General features: G+C 42.1%; 1 protein-coding gene and 1 pseudogene across 1 annotated transcript; both read left to right on the top strand.

Annotated features, from left to right (window-relative positions):
- Positions 1–92: 92 nt before the first annotated feature.
- LOC115961107 lies at positions 93–17,904 on the top strand (annotated as a pseudogene).
- Positions 17,905–19,084: 1,180 nt separating this feature from the next.
- On the top strand, positions 19,085–20,908 carry LOC115961106 (MDIS1-interacting receptor like kinase 2-like). Its single transcript, XM_031080147.1, has 4 exons — positions 19,085–19,445; positions 19,584–19,713; positions 20,102–20,226; positions 20,511–20,908. Exons 1-4 carry the CDS (start codon positions 19,085–19,087, stop codon positions 20,906–20,908), a joined length of 1,014 nt encoding a protein of 337 aa, XP_030936007.1.

Raw genomic sequence — 20,908 nt, 5'->3', positions numbered from 1 at the left:
CCTGATCCACATGTGCATGTGAATGCGGCAATGAGTAGCGTTATTTAATTGAAGTTGATTTGAAGGAAGGAAACCAGCCTATATCCTTAGCAATGAAACAGCAGAAAAACAGGTCTGAGCAAATGGCTTGCCAAGGAAAGCTATCATTACATGTTTTACTTGCACTCTTTGTTTTGCTATCCTCCTGCAAGGCCAATACAAGATCAAAGACAGAAGCTGAGGCTCTACTCAAATGGAATAAAAGCCTCCCAGACCAACTAATTCTGAAGTCATGGGTAGCCCACATCAATTCCTCTGCTTCAATTCCATGCAAATGGCATGGAATAGCATGCAACGATGAAGGAAGCATAACTGAAATAAACCTTGCATACGCAGGACTGAGAGGTAACCTCCAAAACTTAGATTTTTCTTCCTTTCCAAACCTTCTTCACCTTGATCTCGGTGTGAACAAACTCACAGGCACCATACCAATAAACATTGGCACACTCTCCAAACTCCAATATCTTGACCTTTCCACAAATTCCCTCAACGGCTCATTACCTCTTTCTCTTGCTAATCTCACACAGGTTTATCTGCTTGATTTTTCCCAAAACAATATAACAGGAAAACTAGATAGCCGTCTGTTCCCTAATGTAACTGGTAAGTCTAAAACCGGACTCATTAGTCTAAAATATTTTATCCTCCACATTAACAAGCTTGGTGGCAGAATTCCTGAAGAAGTAGGAAATTTGAAATACCCGGTTCTACTGGCCCTTGGTGGGAATTACTTTTGTGGTCCAGTCCCTCCATCCATAGGTAATTTGAGTCACTTAACCACACTTGGCCTTTGCCAAAATGAGCTTTCAGGACAAATTCCCGTTAGCTTAGGGAAATTAAAACTAACACGTTTGTTCCTGTTGATTAACCGGTTATCAGGTTCTGTACCGGATGAAATAGGAAATCTATCTTCGTTAGTTACTCTACAACTGGCCTTTAACAACTTCACTGGCCAGTTACCCCAACAAGTGTGTCAAGGTGGAAAGCTTGTAAACTTTACTGCAGCCTTTAACTTTTTCACTGGTCCTATCCCAGTTAGTCTTAAAAACTGCCGAACCTTGTATAGGGTTCGGCTTGAACATAACCAACTAACAGGATATATAGACCTGGATTTTGGAGTGTACCCAAATCTCACTTATATTGATTTGAGCTACAACAGGTTGTGAGGTAAACTCTCACCAAATTGGGGAGAATGCCAAAACTTGACAGCGCCGAAACTTGCTGGGAATATGATAAGTGGTGAAATCCCCAAAGAGATTGTTCAATTGAGCAATATGGGATACCTTGAGCTTTCTTCCAATCAATTGTGTGGTGAAATACCAGCAGAAATTGGAAAGTTATCCAAATTATTAAAGCTAATCTTGAAAGACAACAAGCTTTCTGGTGAGGTACTCGCAGGAATTGGAGGATTGTCCAATTTGGACTCTCTTGACCTTTCCATAAACATGCTTGGTGGACCAATTCCACATCAAATAGGGGATTGTTGGAAGCTACAAAGTTTATCTTTGAGCAAGAATTACTTGAATGGGATAATTCCCTACCAAATTGGTAATCTTCGAGCCTTACAGGATCTCGATTTGAGTTTCAATTCACTGATGGGAGGAATACCGCCCCAGCTTGGCAGCCTTTCAGATTTGGAATACTTGAACCTCTCCAACAATAACCTCAATGGTTCAATCCCCACTTCACTGGGCAGCATGGTGAGCTTGATAAGCATCAACTTGTCAAACAACAATTTGGAGGGTCCTCTTCCTGAGGGCAGAATATTTCAGTCAGCTGAGCCAGAGGCTTTGAGTAACAACAAAGATCTATGTGGCGAAATTCAAGGTTTGCGACCTTGCTATGCCTCAGTTATAAAGAAGGGTGGTGGAAATACAAAAAGCAAACTCGTAATAATCTTTGTTGCTTTTTGTTGGTGCATTGTCACTCTCAATTACGTCTGTCGGGATTTTTTTATTTCTCAGAAAGAAGCACTCAAGAAATATGGTGAAAGATGAAAGCACGTCAAACAGAAAAAATCCATTCTCGATATGGTACTTTGATGGGAAGACATTGTAGAAGCTTCAAAAAGCTTTGATGACAAGTACTGTATTGGGGTGGGGGGAACTGCAAAAGTTTATAAAGTGGAGATCCCAGGTGCTCAGGTGTTTGCAGTGAAGAAGCTGAGGTCCATGGTCGAATGCATAGAGAGTGAAATTATAAAAAGTTTTACCAGTGAGGTGGCAGCTTTAATAGAAACTAGCCGCGAACCTGCGCGTTGCACATGATAATTATTTTTATAGTAGTTTTATTAATTTTTTTTTTACAATTTAAACTAATTTAATAAAGAATAATGTATTTCATAATCATATTTTTATTTATTATATGAACAATCATAAATATAATATAAGAACAATCATAAATCATAAATATAAATTTTTTCGTATCAAAATGAAAAAAATACAATTTTTCTCAAAAATTTAAAAAGTAAATTAACGAAAATATTTATTTTTTAATAAAAGTTATTTATAACATTTTGTGAATCGTTAATAAGAATATAAAATTTGGAAATTATTCTTTTAGTTTTAAACAAAATTTCTTAAACCTTATTTTTTCTGCCTACAATCCAAAACACCGAAAAACATAACTAAGAAAATTAATAAACTTAACAATGATTAATTAGACCAATTAGGAAAAACAATTTGTTATTGATAATTGTGGGGATAAAGTTCGCCAGTAAACTGTGGGCCATGGTACTCGTACAAAGCCCAATCATAATAGGAGGCGAAAACACGGACAGAGGACCCCCAGCCCAACCATGTTGGGCCGGGCTTGCTTAAGGGGCGTCCGAGGAGGAATGCCTCCTCGGACGCACTAAACGGGAGTCCAATTCACACCTTTTACATGGTGAAAGGTCATCCAGAATCAAAGAAAAATGCTAGACGTTCAGGGAGCAACCACAACTGCCGCATTAAATGCAAGGAAGCTACTTTTCTAGCCGCATTAATGTGGAGAGGACAGGAGAACAGTATTATCTTGGCCAGTGCAACTCACAGAAAGGGAGGAGGATGTCCTATAGGACAGACACTCAAGTAGAGGCCTAGATGATCAACAAGTGTAGGGTCATTATCATTCGAATGATGCTATATAAGAGAAGAAAACCCCCATGATCAAGGGACCGAAAGCGGAGAGCAAAAAAGTAGGGAAAGGAAGAGGGAGAAAAAGAGAGAAGTTCTGTAAACTAAGCCTAAGATTTTGTTCCATAAACTGTTATCCCAGGAAACTTAATAAAACATCCCCACGTTCAAACGGTTGCATGGCTTACTAACAATTACGTTTACTCTGTCTAGACCTGGTTCTTCGACCCACTCTCTACAAATTCATTGTTGAGGGTCTTTTGGGCCAGAATCGCCTGCTTGCTGGGCCTGGGCCCTAAAATTAGCTCTTACAATTGGCGCCGTCTGTGGGAAGAATTTGTATCTCGACAAGTTAAACAGTAAGAAATGGAAGGATCAGGCCCGCGCCAAACCGGACGTGCAGATTCTCAACGGCAGGACAATTTTTTAAATGTCGAACGAGGGAACGATCAAGATAACCAACGAGAGGGAAGCGTGAACACCTCTTACACGAGTAAAAGCCGTTCAAAGGGGAAGGATCATGCATCCCAGGAGCAAAATGATCGAAAGGCTTTACGAAAAGAGATTGATGATTTGAAGAAAAAGCTGCGCCGAGCATAGCAGAAACGTCCTTCACCCGGCTCGGGCTCTAGCAGTGACGAGGATAACGAATATCGGCGAAGATCAAGAACCCCTCCGAGTGAGACCTTTTTCTATGAGGAAGAGAGGCCTCGTAAACGCAGCCACAAAAGCCCATCTTACCAAGGCCTGGCCAACGATGCCATGAGTAAGGCCCTGGATCGCATCTCCCAGTCGCCGTTTACACGTAGAATAGAAAGGGAAGTGCTTCCTCGGCGGTTCCATCAACCAACGTTTGCTATATACAATGGTCGGACCGACCCAGTGGAGCATGTGAGCCAATTCAATCAGAGGATGGCCGTCCACACCAGGGATGAGGCGTTAATGTGTAGGATATTCCCATCTAGCTTGGGACCCATGGCGATGAGATGGTTTGATTCCCTCCAGCCGAATTTCATAGATTCCTTTAAACAGCTGACGCAGGCTTTTGGTTCCCGTTTCATCACCAGCACTAGAGTCCCTCGGCCCCTCGATTCCCTCCTATCCTTGTCCATGCGGGAAGGAGAGACGCTGAAGGCCTACTCGGATAGATACTGGGAAACGTATAATGAGATCGAAGGGAAATATGATGACGTCGCCATCAGTACGTTCAAAAGGGGCTTGCCGACAGAACATGGCTTAAGAAAGTCCCTCACTGGAAAGCCAGTCACCAGCGTGCGCCAACTCATGGACCGAATTGACAAGTACAAAAGGGTCGAGGAGGACCAGCAGATGGGGAAGGGTAAAGCGAAGGTCGTCCCTCAGGAGAGGAGGGACTTTAGGTCCGAACGATTTAACAACAGTAACAGGCCGAGAAGAGACTATGTGGAGCAGTCCGGATCTACTGGGGCTCAGGCAGTTCATGCTGTGTTTTGAGAACCTCTTCACAAAATCCTAGAGAAAGTGAAGTATGAGCCTTTCTTTCAGTAGCCGAGCAAGATGGCTGGCGACCCTTTGAAGCGTAATCAGAACCTGTATTGCGCGTACCATCAGGAGCCAGGTCACACTACTAATGATTGCAGGAACCTGAAGAACTATTTAGACCGGCTCGTCCGAGAAGGGAAGCTGAGACATCTGCTGCATCGCCCTGAAGGATGGCAAGAACCATCAAACAATGAAACCAGACAAAGTACGTTGAGGCCACCCATTGGCACAATTAATGTCATTTTCGCCGCACCTGGAAGAACAGGCTCTTTCCTTGTCAGGGTAATGTCAGTAAGCAGTTTCTCGACTAAGCCAGACGACAGGGAATTCAAGAGAGCTAGAATGAGCGCCACGCCATTAATCGGGTTCACGGAGGAAGACAAACAAGGAACTATCCAACCCCACGATGATGCCTTAGTCGTTACGCTCAGAATAGGAGGTTATGACGTGAAAATGGTGTTAGTTGATCAAGGCAGCGCGGTGGAGGTTATGTACCCTGACTTGTATAAGGGACTGAACTTGAAACAGGAAGACCTGTCACCATACAATTCCCCCCTGGTTAGCTTTGAAGGAAAGGTCGTCATCCCGAGAGGCATGATTAGGTTGCCTGTGCAAACAGACTCAGATGTGGTAGAAGTGAACTTTATTGTCGTAGATGCATACTCCCCTTACACAGCCATCGTGACCCGGCCATGGCTTCATGCACTAGGGGCTGTGTCGTCGACCTTGCACCAAAAGGTGAAGTATCCATCAGGAGGTCAGATCAAAGAGATAATAGGGAACCAGGGAGTAGCTAGGCAATGCATGGTGTCGGCAATCCTGCGACAGCAAAATTGCATAACTTCCACTTCGGCCGAGAACGGCTTATAGCAATTAATGACTACGGTCCCAACTGCGGGCAGTGGAGGACCAGCCATGGAGGTGAACTGTGAGGAGTTGGAGAAAGTACTTGTCGGATCTGACCCTGAGAGGTTTTTTCAAATTGGTTCGGAATTGCCACCCCAAGAAAAGTCGGCACTGACTACTTTCCTCCGACAGAATATAGACGTGTTTGCTTGGGACCCCTATGAGGCCCCCGGGGTCGACCCAGATTTCATCTGCCACCGCCTTAATGTGAACCCGGCCATACCACCTAAGAGGCAGGCTCCTCGACGACCGTCGAAAGAACATATCGACGCCGTGAGAGAAGAGGTCACAAGATTGAAGAAAGCAGGGGCTATCAAAGAGGTCTTCTATCCCGAGTGGTTGGCCAACACGGTAGTGGTAAGGAAGAAGAGCGGGAAATGGCAGGTTTGCGTAGACTTCACCGACCTAAACAAGGCGTGCCTAAAGGATCCCTTCCCCATGCCCCGGATAGACCGGTTGGTAGATTCGACTGTCGAACATTCTAGAATGAGTTTTCTAGACGCTTTTCAGGGCTACCACCAGATACCCTTGGCCGCCGAAGACCAGGAGAAGACTGCTTTTGTCACCCTAGTTGGGAATTATCATTATAAAGTGATGCCCTTCGGCCTAAAAAATACCGGGTCAACCTATCAAAGGATGATGACCAAGATGTTTGAACAGCAGATGGGTAAAAACATTGAAGTGTACATAGACGACATGGTGGTTAAAAGTAAGTTGGCTCCCAACCATATTGATGATCTCGGCAACGTTTTTCAAATACTAAGAAAGTATAAACTACGGCTAAACGCAACCAAATGTTCATTTGGAGTGGGATCTGGAAAATTCTTGGGCTATATGGTGACTCACAGAGGCATTGAGGCTAACCCCGACCAAATAAGAGCCATCCATAACTTGCAGCCTCCTTGGAACCCTAAAGAAGTCCAGAAGCTTACTGGAATGATAGCAGCTTTAAACCGTTTCATCTCGCGCTCAGCAGATAGATGCAAGCCATTTTTTCTCCTATTACACAAGTGGAAAGGATTTGAGTGGGATGAGGAATGCGCTATGGCTTTCCAACAGCTAAAGGAATACCTCGCCCAACCGCCGATTATGTCCAGCCCCGAGGCCGACGAGGTTTTGTTTGCCTACATAGCAGTGGTCCTACATGCAGTAAGCTTGGTGCTAATCCGAGAAGACAACGGCACACAGCGACCAGTCTATTACGTTAGCAAATCCCTGCAGGAGGCAGAAACCCGTTACCTTCCCCTCGAAAAGGCTATCTTGGCTATCGTACAGGCCACAAAAAAGCTGGCCCACTACTTTCAAGCACACACTGTTGTGGTGTTAACTCAACTCCCCTTAAAGTCCATCCTGCGCAGCGTCGATTACACAAGTAGAATTACAAAATGGGGAACGATTTTGGGTGCCTTTGACATTAGATACATGCCTCGCACCGCTGTAAAGGGCCAGGTCCTCGCCGACCTAGTGGCAGAATTTGCGGAGCCTGCAGCAGAAGGAAAGGAAGTGTCGGTCTTACTGGGGGTTGGTGAGCGGGTGAGCAGCACAGTTTCCCCGCGTGGACTCACTTGGTGGAAAGCATACATTGATGGCGCATCGAACCAAAGGGGCTCAGGGTTAGGACTTGTCCTGCTCTCACCCGAAGGGATAACCATAGAGAAGTCATTGAGACTCGGTTTTTCAGCCACGAATAACGAAGCCGAATATGAGGCGCTGTTGGAGGGAATGGGAATGATCCGGAAAATGGGGGGGAAAATCCGTAGACATGTTCTCGGATTCAAGACTTATTGTGGGACAGGTAAACGGAGACATGGAGGCAAAGGATGAAAGAATGCAAGAGTATCTAGTTTGGGTTAAGCACCTGCAGGCCCAATTTCATCACTTCCGCTTGACGCACGTACCCAGAAGTGGGAACACTCATGCTGATTTTCTCGCGACGTTGGCTACCTCCTCGGCTCAACCCCTACCTCGAGTCATACTGGTAGAAGAGATCCCCCGTCCACTAACAGAGAAGGCCAATGGGATTGGAATACATAACATCAGGGCAGGACCGAGCTGGATGGACCCTATCGTTCTGTACTTAAAGCATGACTCCTTACCAGATGATAAGGTTGAGGTTGGCAAAATCAGGAGAAAAGCTACTCGATTCTGGTTGTCGGAGGACTCCAAACTTTACAGATGCTCGTTCTCGGGACCGTATTTGCTGTGTGTGCACCCAGAGGCTGCAGAACTCATCTTGGAAGAGTTACACGAAGGAATTTGCAGAAGTCACACGGGGGGTAGGTCTCTGTCTCACAGAGCTTTAACGCTGGGTTATTGATGGCCGAGCATGCATAAAGAAGCCCTAGATTATGTGAAGAAGTGCGACCAATGCCAGAGATTCGCTCCGAGCATACACCAGCCTGGTGGAGAGTTAAACCCCTTGTCCAGTCCCTAGCCATTTGAGCAATGGGGCCTAGATATACTTGGACCATTCCCCAAGGCAATAGGGAACAGAAAATTTCTACTCATCGGCACCGACTACTTCACCAAATGGGTGGAATCTGAGGCGCTGGCAAACATTAGGGACGTCGATGTCAAGAAGTTTCTTTGGAAAAACATAGTCACCAGGTTCGGCACCCCGCACACCCTTGTGTCGGAAAACGGGCTCCAGTTTGACAGTAAAGCCTTCAGAAGGTACTGCAGTGAGCTAGGAATTGTTAACCGGTACTCCACGCCAGCTTACCCCCAGAGTAATGGACAAGTGGAAGCCGTCAATAAAACCATAATGAACGGACTGAAAAAGAGACTAGATGACGCGAAGGGAAGATGGGTAGAGGAGTTAGCCCACGTCTTGTGGACATACCGTACCACGCCTCGTAGGTCCCCTGTAAAGCCTTCAGAAGGTACTGCAGTGAGCTAGGAATTGTTAATCGGTACTCCACGCCAGCTTACCCCCAGAGTAATGGACAAGCGGAAGCCGTCAATAAAACCATAATGAACGGACTGAAAAAGAGACTAGATGACGCGAAGGGAAGATGGGTAGAGGAGTTAGCCCACGTCTTGTGGACATACCGTACCACGTCTCGTAGGTCCACAGGGGAAACCCCTTTTTCAATGACCTATGGGGCCGAGGCTGTCATTCCGCTGGAGGTGAACTTCCCAACCCAGAGGACCACCACCTTTTGCCCCGCTACCAATAACAAACTTCTGGAGAAGAGCTTGGACCTCATCGACGAAAGAAGGGAGGGCGCGATGGTCCACCTAGCTAATTATCAGCAGAAGCTCAAGCAAGGTTACGACGCCAAGGTGAAGTCTAGACCATTAGCGCCTGGGGATCTAGTACTGAGGAAGGTCTTAGGCACTGCGAGGAACCCCGCATGGGGAAAGCTTGGACCAAATTCGGAGGGACCGTACCGCATCACTTCTGTAGCCGGCATAGGAGCCTACTTTTTGGAAGACTTGGACGAACGTGTAGTGCCACGCCCTTGGAATGTAAACAACCTGAAAAGGTACTGTTATTAATGAAAGATATAATTTCTAAATGCCGTATTACTGTGCAGTTACTTACGTACGTGTTAAGCAGAACCCAAGTCCTGCATGGCTCCTCGGCCACAGACTTGGGGAAATTAACCGCGATGCAATTCTTATTAAGTGTTAAACAGAACCCAAGTCCTGCATGGCTCCTCGGCCACAAACTTGGGGGAAATTAACCGCGAAGCGATTCTTATTAAGTGTTAAACAGAACCCAAATCCTTCATGGCTCTCTGGACCACAGACTTGGGGGAAATTAACAATTAAGCTATTCTTTCCAAGTGTTAAACAGAACCCAAGTCCTGCATGGCTTCTCGGCCACAGACTTGGGGGAAATTAACCGCGAAGCGATTCTTATTAAGTGTTAAACAGAACCCAAGTCCTGCATGGCTCTCTGGACCACAGACTTGGGGGAAATTAACAATTAAGCTATTCTTTCCAAGTGTTAAACAGAACCCAAGTCCTGCATGGCTCCTCGGCCACAGACTTGGGAGAAATTAACCGCGAAGCGATTCTTATTAAGTGTTAAACAGAACCCAAGTCTTGCATGGCTCTCTGGACCACAGACTTGGGAGAAATTAACAATTAAGCTATTCTTACCAAGTGTTAAACGGAGCCCAAGTCCTGCATGGCTCCTCGGCCACAGACTTGGGGGAAATTAACCGCGAAGCAATTCTTATTAAGTGTTAAACAGAACCCAAGTCCTGCATGGCTCTCTGGACCACAGACTTGGGGGAAATTAACAATTAAGCTATTCTTTCCAAGTGTTAAACAGAACCCAAGTCCTGCATGGCTTCTCGGCCACAGACTTGGGGGAAATTAACCGCGAAACGATTCTTATTAAGTGTTAAATAGAACCCAAGTCCTGCATGGCTCTCTGGACCACAGACTTGGGGGAAATTAACAATTAAGCTATTCTTTCCAAGTGTTAAACAGAACCCAAGTCCTGCATGACTCCTCGGCCACAGACTTGGGAGAAATTAACCGTGATGCAATTCTTATTAAGTGTTAAACAAAACCCAAGTCCTGCATGGCTCTCTAGACCACAGACTTGGGGGAAATTAACAATTAAGCTATTCTTACCAAGTGTTAAACGGAACCCAAGTCCTGCATGGCTCCTCGCCCATAGACTTGGGGGAAATTAACCGCGGTGCAATTCTCCCTAAGTGTTAAATAAGGCCCAAATCCTGTCTGGCTCTTCGGATCAGGGACTTGGGGAAAATAAGGTTCGCAGCCAATTCGCCTAATTATTAACTATCGTTCTATTCACGTATTCATTCGCTTACGCTCGATTATCAACAGTTAGTGATGGAATTGACATCCATTCATGATGAAAACAAAAAAAAAAAAAGAAAAAAAGGGAAAAGAAGAAGACAATAATATTTGAAAGAAAATAACCTTTATCATTAAAATCCAAAAGCAGTTCTGTTTACAAACGCTGGCGAGGCAAAACAAAACAAAATATAAAAGATAAGACAAATAAATCCTACACTAGTGTCCTAAGAGCCCTGAGCAGGAGTGGGCTGATGATCAGCTACTTGGGTCCCCGGGGCAACCTCCTTGGCCTGTGCGACGATCTCGTTGATGGAAAGGCTGTCCTCGGGTAGCTTATCCTGCGCGGCCTGCTCATTGCCCCCAGCCTCGGGAATAGAGGAGTCTGTTGGAAGAGGCTCTTTGGAGGCAACCTCGTCAGGAATCTCGCGTACGTCCTCTGGGAAAAAGATGTTCTCAGCCTTCCTGAGATCAGAATCCGCTGGGACAGCTGCCCGATCCAGGGCTACACCCCAGGACGTGGTGATGTATTCCCTGCAGACAATGGCAACTTCCTCGGCCAGCCTAGTCTCAGTATCATGGACTCCACGTTCATATGAGGCCGACACAGCCTTCTCAGCAGCTTCCCTGGCCAAGCGGGCCTCCTCCTTGGTCCTTGCAAGTTCAGCCTTGAGCGTTGAGACCGCCTGCTGCTCCGCCGTAAGTTTCTCCTCAGATTGGAGGAGCTTTATGCGCAGATCGTCAGCTTGCTTTTCGGCATTCTTAAGGCCGGCTGCCGCGCTCGCATGAGCCTTCTTCACCTCCTTTATTTCATTATTCTGATGCTCAAAATCCTGTTTAAGATCGCCAGCGGCCTTCTCGGCGGCAAAGCGGGACTGAGCCTCCCTATGCAAGTCCTCACGAGCCTTCTTGGCCCATTCCTCCGCAACAAAAATTTGTTAAGTGACCTGCGCTTGGAAGTAAATAAAAACCCTATGAAAACATGACGATAAAAGGGTACACGAGATAGAGACGAGATAGAAGATTCCACTTACCATGGCCATGTCCCTCTTCAATGACATGAAAAGTTCTGGCTGACGAGTCTTTCTAAGCCCCTCCATATCACGAGGCAAGATGCTGCAGGGCCTCGGCCAAGAATGATGCCTGCTCTCGTTGGGATTCCCATAGGGTCGCATCCCAGGGGACCGGGGCGCCGTCCAATTCGATCCGCGGTGACCATATTCGTTGTTCCCTATGAATGGCTGCCTCGTCTCGGGTATCAATGGACCTAGTCCTCTTCTCTCGGGGCTCTTTCGCCTCCTTGCCTTTCTTCTGAGGCCTGGCCTTTTCACGGCCAATCTCTCCCTCCTCCGTTTCTTCTATAGGCCTTTTTCGCCTTAAGTTAGGCATAGGCTGCAGCGCCGCGTCCGACGAGGGAGGAAGAGGAGGAGCAGGAGCCTTAGTGGCAGTTTGTTCCTTCGAGACATCCTTAGAGGACTGCCCCTTGCTCCTGTTAGATAGAAGACCCCTGAGTCCAGTCCTTGGCTTCAAATCCATTCCTTCCTCTTCAGCCTCTTCGCTGGTATCAACTTATGCGATGACTAAACCAGTGTCAGGAGCCGCTGAAGCACGGTCTAAATCGTCGTCGGAGTCCGAGAGCTCTACTACCCTGGCCGACACCTCTCCCTCCTCGGTAAATTGGAACTGGTCTATTTGTTCCTCTAAGGATGAATGCGAAGAACCAGCCTCTTCCTCCGGAATAACCACTGCGGGAAAGGCGCGTTGGGCAGGCAACTGAACAGGAGGTAAGTCTGTTGAAGCAAGGAACCCTGGTATGGATACGTCAATACGTGCCAATCTTGGACTGCCAGCCCTTATAGCTTGGACGGGGTCTACCAAGGATCGAGTGAGGGGAATGTAGTCCAAAATCAAAGGAGCCGACCGTAATTGTCCGTCCTCACTTACAAAAATCTCAGATCTCAGGAGGTAATTTAGAGCCGGGACGTTGACCAAGCTCAGTCGAGGGGATGTTCGCTCCTTGTCTGCAAAGGCCGTTAAAGGGTTTACGTTAGTTCGAGGAGGCATGCAACCAAACCAACAAGTTTAAAATAAAAAGAAAAAGAAAGTAAAAAAGGGGGGGGGGGGGAGAGCTCAAAACTAAGGTCCTCCCCACGGAATCTAGTTCTATGACACCCCACCTGGCGTTCCCGCCCTAGTCGGACAGTGAAGGCCGTCATGCCATGGTCCGGAGACGATCAGATGGTCGTCCTTCAAGCCTTTGCCGGACTTGGGAAGACAGGATATCAACCTCACTTCGTCAGTCCTGGACTTTAGGTAGTATGAGTCGCCGAGCTTATGGCATTCATAAAGATGAACCACGTCGTGCCATGAAAGGCCGAGGTTCATCTGGGTTTAAGGCGTCGGCGCACCCCAGGATCCGGAACAGGTTCGCGGTACACTGGTGCGAGGCCAATCTATGACCACGTAGGTAGTCCCTAGTTATTCTCCCCATTGGAATCGTCATTCCTCCTTCCACGAAGGCTATCATTGGAATTGCGACTTCCCCCGTTCTTCTTTTGAACAAAATTTCCTCCTGGTGGCAATATTCTAAACCTACCTCCGGTGGAATACGATACTTCGCCCTGAAGCCCGCCATACCGGCCGAAGAGTCTACCATTTTTTCAAGCCTACCCATACCCTCTAATCCTAGACAACGTCAAGGCAGTTTGTCTAATGAAGAGTAACGAAGAAGAAGCGCGCACTTACGGGTAAGAAACTCGACGGAATCTTCAAGAGAACGGCGGTGAAGGTAAGAACGCGCTGAAGGAGAAGGCTCTAAGATGTTCTGAATACTGGAGTGTTCGTCAAAAGCGAGGAAGGAACGCCTTCAAAACCTTATATACTCAGAGGGAGTTGGACAGACACACTCCCGCCTAGAGCAAATGAAATGTTGTCCACCGTTGATCCGGTCTCCAACCGTTGGATTGAAAGAACGTAAAACTCCAAAAAGCTGCAATTACTTCCCCCAGGGTCAATAAATACCTGCAGCACTAATGAGGCATGTGAGGGCACGCCCCCGCACGAGTAAAGTAGGAATCCACAACGAACTGTCCAGTAGGCATCAAAATCCCGCCTCTCCTCCTCGGATCAAGAAGGAAGAGCCGGAATTTTGAGGGGCTATTGTGGGGATAAAGTTCGCCAGTAAACTATGGGCCATGGTACTCGTACAAAGCCCAATCATAATAGGAGGCGAAAACACGGACAGAGGACCCCCAGCCCAACCATGTTGGGCCGGGCTTGCTTAAGGGGCGTCCGAGGAGGAATGCCTCCTCAGACGCACTAAACGGGAGTCCAATTCACACCTTTTACATGGTGAAAGGTCATCCAGAATCAAAGAAAAATGCTAGACGTTCAGGGGGCAACCACAACTGCCGCATTAAATGCAAGGAAGCTACTTTTCCAGCCGCATTAATGTGGAGAGGACAGGAGAACAGTATTATCTTGGCCAGTGCAACTCACAGAAAGGGAGGAAGATGTCCTATAGGACAGGCACTCAAGTAGAGGCCCAGATGATCAACAAGTGTAGGGTCATTATCATTCGAATGATGCTATATAAGAGAAGAAAACCCCCATGATCAAGGGACCGAAAGCGGGAGAGCAAAAAAGTAAGGAAAGGAAGAGGGAGAAAAAGAGAGAAGTTCTGTAAACTAAGCCTAAGATTTTGTTCCATAAACTGTTATCCCAGGAAACTTAATAAAACATCCCCACGTTCAAACGGTTGCATGGCTTACTAACAATTACGTTTACTCTGTCTAGACCTGGTTCTTCGACCCACTCTCTACAAATTCATTGTTGAGGGTTTTTTGGCCAGAATCGCCTACTTGCTGGGCCTGGGCCCCAAAATCCGCCCTTACAATAATCTATTAAGGTTATTTTCTTTGCAGAAATTGTAATTTCATCCACCCAAAACATATTATCAAATAAACAATTATTAGCAAAATCTAAAAATTAAATTTCTTTATATGCATTGTTATAAAATAATAATAACAATTAAAGTAAAATTGCAAAAGCTAAAATTTGTCACCCATCTGATTATTTTCGTTTGGCTAACCTTTGCTTTTTTCTAAATAAATGACATTATAGAGTATTTCTAATACAACTATTAAGAGCACTTTGTTCACCACAAAGAATTAAAAATAAACAAAAATTAGTAAAGTCTCATAGTTTAACATCTGAATTGAGCACTATAAAAAATCATGATGTGTCATAGAATAAATACCAAATTATCCAAATCATGCTATGTAATAGAATAATATTATATTTTATATGCTATATTTAATTCTTTATAACTCAATAGGATAAAATTTAACAATCAAAGAGAACAAAAAAATAAAAAAATAAAAAAATAAAAACTAAATTGCATTAACCTAAAGTAGAGTTTTAAATAATATAAAAAAATTATTAGCTTAAAGCAGAGATACAAGAAAAATAAAAAATCCACCAAACAATTGAGAGAGAGAGAGAGAGAGAGTGAGAGAGAGAGAGAACCTTTGTTTTGTGAGGGAAAACTATGCATAGAATGGAAGAGATAGTGACAAATTTATAGTAAGAGGGTATGAATAAGAAGAGACAAAAATAAAGGAAGATGAAGGAGGAGAGGAAGAATTATATTAACGTAGAGGCTAGTGGGAAGATGAAAAGGTAAGGGAGGGAGAAATGTTTGAGAAGTAAAAATATTAAAAAAATAAATGTTAAAAACAATTATAGGAAAATTGAAAAAAGAAAGAAAGATAATGACATGGACGCTAGTGAGAATTAGATTAAGAGTTTGAAACTGTAGGTTTTGGCAAAGATGAAGAGAGAAACTGATGTAGATATAGATATATAGATATAATGGTGGGAATTATGGTGGAGATAGTGGTGGGAATTAATAAATATGCTCTGTGGTGGAATTAGTGATGGGAATTAATTTAATAGGAAGTGGGCTTTATGGTGGAGATAGAGGTGAGATTTGTAACTTCCTATAGCCGAAACATTGTGTTTGTTGGTTTTTAAGGGAAAATGCTAGTGACAATTAGATTAAGAGTTTGAAACTGTAGGTTTTGGCAAAAATGAAGAGAGAAATTGATATAGATATTGATATAGATATAGATATAGATATAGATATAGTGGTGGGAATTATGGTGGAGATAGTGGTGAGAATTAATAAATGGGCTTTATGATGGAGATAGTGGTGGGAATTAATTTAATAAGAAGTGGCCTTTATGGTGAAGATAGAGGTGAGATTTATTTTATTATTTTAAAATTGATAAAATCTATTTTAAAATTGTTGGGAAAATACAAAAAAATATTATGAAAATGACATAACTGCTGACATGGCTCAACGTAAGCATAGCAACATTAAATGCTACGCTTCAGCTTTTAGTAATATATAGATAAGACATTGGAGCATTGTGAAGCTTTTGGGGTTTTGTTTCCAAGAAGTGCACTCATTTTTGGTCTATAAGTTCATGGAAAGAGGAAGTTTAGTAGATAGGCTGTGCAATGAAGGTGCAATGGAGCTAGACTGACCAACTAGGATACGAGTAGTTAAAAGTGTAGCCTATGCTTTATCTTATATGCGTCATGATTGTGTTCCACCTATAATTCATCGTGACATCTCGAGCAAGAATTTTTTGTTGAGCTCAGACCTTGAAGCCTATGTCTCGGATTTTGGCACTGCAAGGTTCTTGAAGCTTGATTCATCTAATTGGACAACAATTGCAGACACTTACAGTTATCTTGCCCCAGGTAGGCTTCAAAACTTATACTCGATGGGTTTTTTGCTTGAATTGGACATGCTTATTTTAGAACTTTAATTTATGTCCATTCTAGTTTATATACGTGCATCTTATTGTTTGTAATATATTTATGGAGCAAAAAATCTCATTGCACATCTATATATTACTAAAAGTTGAAGTGTAGCATTTATTGTTGTTACGCTCTTGTTAAGCCACATTAGCAGCCACATCATTCAATTACTTTTTATATTTTCTTTTCTCTATTTATAGTTTTCTTCCCCCTATTTACAAACCAAAAAAAAAAAAAAAAAAAACTCTTCTTCTCCCTATTAGTTCACACACCTACTGTTACACTTTTTCCAACATTTCCCTTTCCTTTTTTCCTCTTTTTTATATTTTGACTCTTCTTCTACCTATTTTATTTTGTATAAATTTGATATCGTTTTCCCATTCAATCCATATTTTTCCCACACAAAATTGTGAGTACTCTCTCTCTCTCTCTCTCTTTACTTTCTTTCGGTCAATTTTTATTCTTTCTTATAACTCTAATTAAGGTTGATGGTTTTATTTTTATTTTTAATTTTTTTAAGTTTTTAATATCCCATCAGAAGGTCTTCTCTTTCCCTTTTATAGTTTTGGTTGAATTTTAGTTTGGATTAATATTTAGTTTTCTTGGAAACATGAATTTGAATATGCGTACCAATTGTTTGACTAATAAATTATTATAAAGCCTATTATTTATTCCTTTAGTATCATTTTAATTTTGCTTAAGATAACATTGTAATTTTGTAATGAGTTTTGATTATCATGATAATTTCCTTATTCCTTAAGAGTTGAGAAATTTGAATAATAAATTTAAAACTTATAAAGTTTAGTTGTATATTAAGAAAATATGATACATTACAATGGAAGTTAGAAGAATATGGTTCACCTTAAAAAAATACTAATCAAACGTAAAATAATAATAATAATAATAAAATGATATATTTGTAGAGATAAAAAGATAAAAAAAATACTTGTAGAAATCTTTATTTATTTTTTAATAAACAATTCTTGAAGTAATGGTTACTTTTTATATATTACACCTCATTACATAATATTTATATTCCCACGCATTGCGTGGGTCTAAGGCTAGTTCCCCATAAATTTGAAATCATTGAATACACAATTTTTAAAGATAAGAAATCATGTTTTAAAAACAAAATTTTCAATCATGTGGTAGTGTGTATATTATGAGTGTATAATAAGGAGTATGTGAGTATGTGACCATCATTGCTCTATGTGGAGTGATTAAAGTTACATCCTCATTTATGGCGCTTTTTTTGGGGCAAATTATAAACAAGGGATGCCTCATATTTTTAATAGGCATTAAACAACCATTTAGCTATAGATTTATTTATTTACCAAGAACTAAATTTATAATTATGGAGAATTACAATCTCATTTTTTTACACCACGTTTGATTTTTTGCAGAGCTAGCTTACACAATGGTAGTGACTGAAAAATGTGAAGTTTATAGTTTTGGTGTTTTGGTACTTGAAGTTCTAATGGGAAAGCATCTAGGTAAACTCATTACTAATCTAAATTCCTCAACTAGTACAAGCGCCCCCCTCATAGATGTGTTAGATGATCGTCTCTCACCTCCCAGAAGTCTACAAATTGCCGATGAATTAGCTCTTATGCAAAATTTAGCACTTTTATGTTTACATGCCAATCCTCAATCTCGCCCAACCATGCATAGCGTGTGTAGGCAGCTGGAGATGCAGGTTGCAGGTTGCTACTAGCTAAAAATAATCTTAGTCCTCTCCACCATTGCCTTATTTGTGCATGTCTTCTTTGGTATATATACATGTATGTACAGTACATAGAACCAATAAAAATATGTGACGCAGACACAATGTGTCATGTGAGAATGTATTGTTATTTGTTAATTTTCCTTTAGTGCATAAAATGTTGAGGACCTTTTTAATAAATTCATTGTGAATTGGAGTCTCGTGAGTTTTACTGGAATGCAAATTTTAAAGGCAAGGGAACTTTCTCTAGTAAATGTCAAAGCGCAAAATTGACACAAACAGACACTTTCCAAATCTAAACATGGTGAAACAGAACAACTCACAAAGCTAAGTAGGCACGGCCAACACACAAACCTCCAAAACCCATTCCATCCAAGGTCTTCACTGTAGAACTTTGACCACCATTTAGACACAAGTTAAAATAATACAATTCAATGAAATTGAAAATGGATTTTGAATTTGCCAACACTTAACATAATTGACCCTAATAATTTTGAATAAACAGAAAATGAAAGCCAAGTGCACTTCAATTGTATGTAGGGGTGTTCACCAAACCACTCAAACCGCATGTTTACACCCAAACTGACCAAAATCGCCCGTAAAATAAAATAATCACATCGCACCACATTGTGGGTACCGGTGTGGAGTGCAGTTTTATGATAAAAAAACCGCACAAAACTGCATCACACCGCACCCATATATATATATATTATAATAATTTATTATTATATGAAGTGGCCAACCTAGTGTTAGTACATTCCGTTTCACGTTAAAATGAATTCGTCTTGGTTAAATACAAAATCAAAAGTTCAAAACTTTATTCACTTCTTCATCTCACACTCTCACTCTTACAAATCAAAAGTTTAAATATTTTTTTGTTTTTGTTTTGTATATACTATATATTTGTGGTACTTTTAGTTTATTGTCAATCTGTCATGATTTTTGTTTTTGTTTTGTATATACTATATATTTTTTTGTTTTTGTTTTGTATATACTATAAAATGAGATACCTTGACCTTTCTTCCAATCAATTGTTTGGTGAAATTCCAGCAGAAATTGGAAAGTTATCCAAATTAATAAAGCTAATCTTGAAAGACAACAAGCTTTTTGGTGAGTTACCGGCAGGAATGGAGGTCTTTCCAATTTGGAGTCTTTTGAACTTTCCATAAACATGCTTGGTGGGCCGATTCCAGATCAAATAGGGGACTGTTGGAAGCTGCAAAGTTTATCTTTAAGCAAGAATTACTTGAATGGGATGATTCCCTACCAAATTGGTAATCTTCGAGCCTTGCAAGATCTTGATTTGAGTTTCAATTCACTGATGGGAGGAATACCGCCCCAGCTTGGCAGCCTTTCAGATTTGGAATACTTGAACCGCTCCAATAATAATCTCAATGATTCAGTCCCCGCTTCACTAGGCATCAACTTGTCAAACAACAATTTGGAGGGTCCTCTTCCTGAGGGCAAAATCTTTCAATCAGCTACGCTGGGGGATTTCAGTAACAACAAAGATCTATGTGGCAAAATCCAAGGTTCTTGACCATGCAATGCCTCAGTTAAAAAGAAGGGTGGGGGAAATATGAAAAGCAAACTTGTAATCATTGTTGTTATTTCTGTTGTTGGTGCATTGTCACTTTCAATTATGTCTGTTGGGATTTTTCTATTTCTAGAAAAGCACTCAAGAAATACGCTGAAAGATGAAAGCACAGCAAAGAGTGAAAATCCATTCTTGATATGGTACTTTGATGAAAAGACCATGTTTGAAGACATCGTGGAAGCCTTAGAAAACTTTGATGACAAGTAATGTATTGGGGTGGGGGGGAATTGCAAAAGTATATAAAGTGGAAATCCCAAGAGCTCAAGTGTTTGCAGTGAAGAAGTTGAGGTCCATGGCTGAAGGCATAGTGACTGAAAGTATAAAAAGTTTTACCAATGAGGTAGCAACTTTAACAAAAATAAGACATTGGAACATTGTGAAGCTTTTTGGGTTTTGTTTCCACAAAGTGCACTCAATTTTGGTCTATGAGTTCATGGAAAGAGGAAGCTTAGCTGATATGCTATGCAGCAAAGAAGGAGCAAAGGAGCTAGACTAGGCAACTAGGGTACGAGTAGTTAAAGGTGTAGTGTATGCTCTATCTTATATGCATTGTGATTGTGTTCCACCTATAATTCATCGTGAAATTTCAAGCAACAATATTATGTTGAGCTCAGACCTTGAAGCCTATGTCTCTGATTTTGGCATTGCAAAGATCTTGAAGCTTGATCTGTCTAATTGGACAACAATTGCAGGCACTTATGGCTATCTTGCCCCAGGTAAGCTCTACAGCTTCTCTCTAATGGTTTTTTTGCTGAATTGAACATGCTTATTTTTGAACTTTAATTTATGTCCATTCTGATTGCTATATACGTGCATTTTATTGCTTGTTATATATTAATGAAGTGATTAAAGTCACATCTATTGGTGTTTTTTTTGGCTAATTTTAAGCGGGGTGCATCCAACTTTTATCAGATATTAAACAACCATTTACCTATATATTCATTCATTTATTTTTTTCTACAACTCCCATTTGTTGTACACCTTGTTTGACTTTTTGCAGAGTTTACTTACACAATGGTAGTGATTGAAAAATGTGACGTTTATAGCTTTGGTGTTTTGGTGCTTGAAGTTCTTATGGGAAAGTATCCAGGCAAACTCATTACTAATCTACATTCGTCAACTGGTACAAGCATCCCCCTCAAAGATGTGTTAGATGATCGTCTCTCGCCTCCCACAAGTCAAAAGATTGCTGATGAATTAGCTTTAATGCAGAACTTATCACTTTCATGTTTAAGTACCAATCCTCAATTTCACCCAACCATGAGTAGTGTGTGTGTAGGCAGTTGTAGATGCAGGCTGCTAATAACTGAAAATCATCTCAGTGTCTCTTCGACTATTGCCCTATGTGTGCATCTATTCTTTGTTATGCATGTATGTAAAACCAATAAAAATATGTGA

Source organism: Quercus lobata, chromosome 9 (assembly GCF_001633185.2).
Source record: "Quercus lobata isolate SW786 chromosome 9, ValleyOak3.0 Primary Assembly, whole genome shotgun sequence".
Taxonomy (NCBI): Eukaryota; Viridiplantae; Streptophyta; class Magnoliopsida; order Fagales; family Fagaceae; genus Quercus; species Quercus lobata.
This window is presented reverse-complemented; position numbering and strand designations above follow the sequence as displayed.